The 1,839-nt window shown below is 34.2% G+C and overlaps 1 protein-coding gene across 1 annotated transcript in view; it reads left to right on the top strand.

Annotated features, from left to right (window-relative positions):
- The window catches only part of LOC107564028 (RAC-alpha serine/threonine-protein kinase), a 62,517-nt gene extending 60,694 nt beyond the window's left edge, over nt 1-1,823 (top strand). The window contains exon 13 of the mRNA XM_016249021.1: nt 1,438-1,823. Coding sequence (XP_016104507.1) covers nt 1,438-1,517 — 80 coding nt within the window. The 3' untranslated portion in view covers nt 1,518-1,823. The remainder of the gene's footprint in view (nt 1-1,437) is intronic.
- Nucleotides 1,824-1,839: the final 16 nt, after the last annotated feature.

The raw sequence follows: 1,839 nt of genomic DNA, 5'->3' as shown, positions 1-1,839 counted from the left end.
TTTATGTTAAAACATCTCATGATGCAATACTTAGTACATTTCCTACTTTTAGATCTGATGAATTATTCTCTTTTATACTGTCCACTATATAAAATAAAATGTTTTAAAATAAAATAAAATATTTAAAAAAATATTTTAAAATAAAAAATTATTTTAAAAATAACCTATATATTTTTATCCTTAATTTTGTTGTCTTTTTTTAACACAAAAACTAAAGAACACCAGATTTTTTATTTATTTATTTAATATATATATATTTTTTTCATTGAATTGATCAAATACAGTTTTGGCTAAATTGCATTGCTGATTATTTCACAACGTTCCACACCTCTCATGAGCTGGGCATTTTATTTAAGTATATTGAAACACAAGTTTAGAGTTAATTAAACATCAATAACTATGATCTAAGCACATTTCTGAAGAAAATCTCTTTTCATTCGGTTTGGTTTGTACAGAGCCCCACACATAACATGCAAACAAAAATATATTTATCATGGCCAAGAATTAAGAATCCGTTCCCACATTTTACTCATTCATTCCCTCGTTTTAGTAAATCCTGGCTACGCTATAATAGTTTTTTCCTTTTTTTTTTCTTAAAGGGACAGTTCACCCAAAAATGCATTCTGTCATCATTTACTCTCCAAACCCGTATGAGTTTCTGTCTTCTGTTGAACATAAAAGAAGATATTTTAAAGAATGTTGGGAACCAAATAGTTGACGGTAGCCATTGACTTCTATAGAAAACTATAGTTATCAATGGGGAGCAGCAGCTGTTTGGTTACCAACATTCTTTAAAATATCTTCTTTTGTGTACAAATTAGTACCACAATTAATACACCGGCCTGACAAACACCTGCCTGGATGGAGGAATGGGCCAAAATACCAGCAACTGTGTGTGAAAACCTTGTGAAGACTTACAGGAAACGTTTGACCTCTGTCATTGCCAACAAAGGGTATATAACAAAGTATTGAGATGAAATTTTGTTATTGACCAAATACTTATTTTCCACCATAATTTGCAAATAAATTCTTTAAAAATCCTACAATGTGATTTTCTGGATTTTTTTTCTCATTTTGTCTCTCATAGTTGAGGTATACCTATGATGAAAATTACAGGCCTTTCTCATCTTTTTAAGTGGGAGAACTTGCACAATTGGTGGCTGACTAAATACTTTTTTTCCCCACTGTATATTCAGCTTTCAGCTGATGCATAAATCTCAATTTCAAAAAATTTACCCTTATGACTGGTTTTGTGCTCCAGGGTCACATTTGTCTTGTCAAAGCATTTGGAGCATAAGTAAGTGACCCCCAAACACAATCAGTCACAGTTATTTTCCTGAATAGTCTAACTTTGCATAGAAGTTCTGCCGGCTGGGTTTCTTTCAGGTCCGTGGAGCGTGTTAAAAATGGTTCTGGTTGTGTCTGTGTTTTGAGCAGAAGACAGTATGGAGTCGTTCGACAGCGAGAGGAGGCCACACTTCCCACAGTTCTCCTACTCGGCCAGCGGAACGGCCTAAAGCCTCCCGATCTCCGACACTTCAGCAAGAAGATCCCCAACCTCACTGCTCTGAGATCACACGTTCACTTTACCACGTTTACCACGTCTGGATCTGTGATGTTTGTCTGTTTCACGATGCTTTCTGAGGATATGAGAGGGAACACTAACACTTCCAGCCAAATCAATGCTGATTCATTAAGAACTTCTTTAATCTGGCGCTATAGTCGTATTAAAACTAATGTCATGCCAAATATTACTGTCTTTACATTCACTCTATGAACTGACCAATTGAAAACGAACAGCAGCTTTTACTATATATATATATATATATATATCTAGAA

Source organism: Sinocyclocheilus grahami, unplaced genomic scaffold (assembly GCF_001515645.1).
Source record: "Sinocyclocheilus grahami isolate Dianchi unplaced genomic scaffold, SAMN03320097.WGS_v1.1 scaffold902.1, whole genome shotgun sequence".
In the NCBI taxonomy this organism is placed as follows: domain Eukaryota; kingdom Metazoa; phylum Chordata; class Actinopteri; order Cypriniformes; family Cyprinidae; genus Sinocyclocheilus; species Sinocyclocheilus grahami.
Note: the sequence above shows the minus strand (reverse complement) of the source record. Positions and strands in the feature narration are given on the sequence as shown.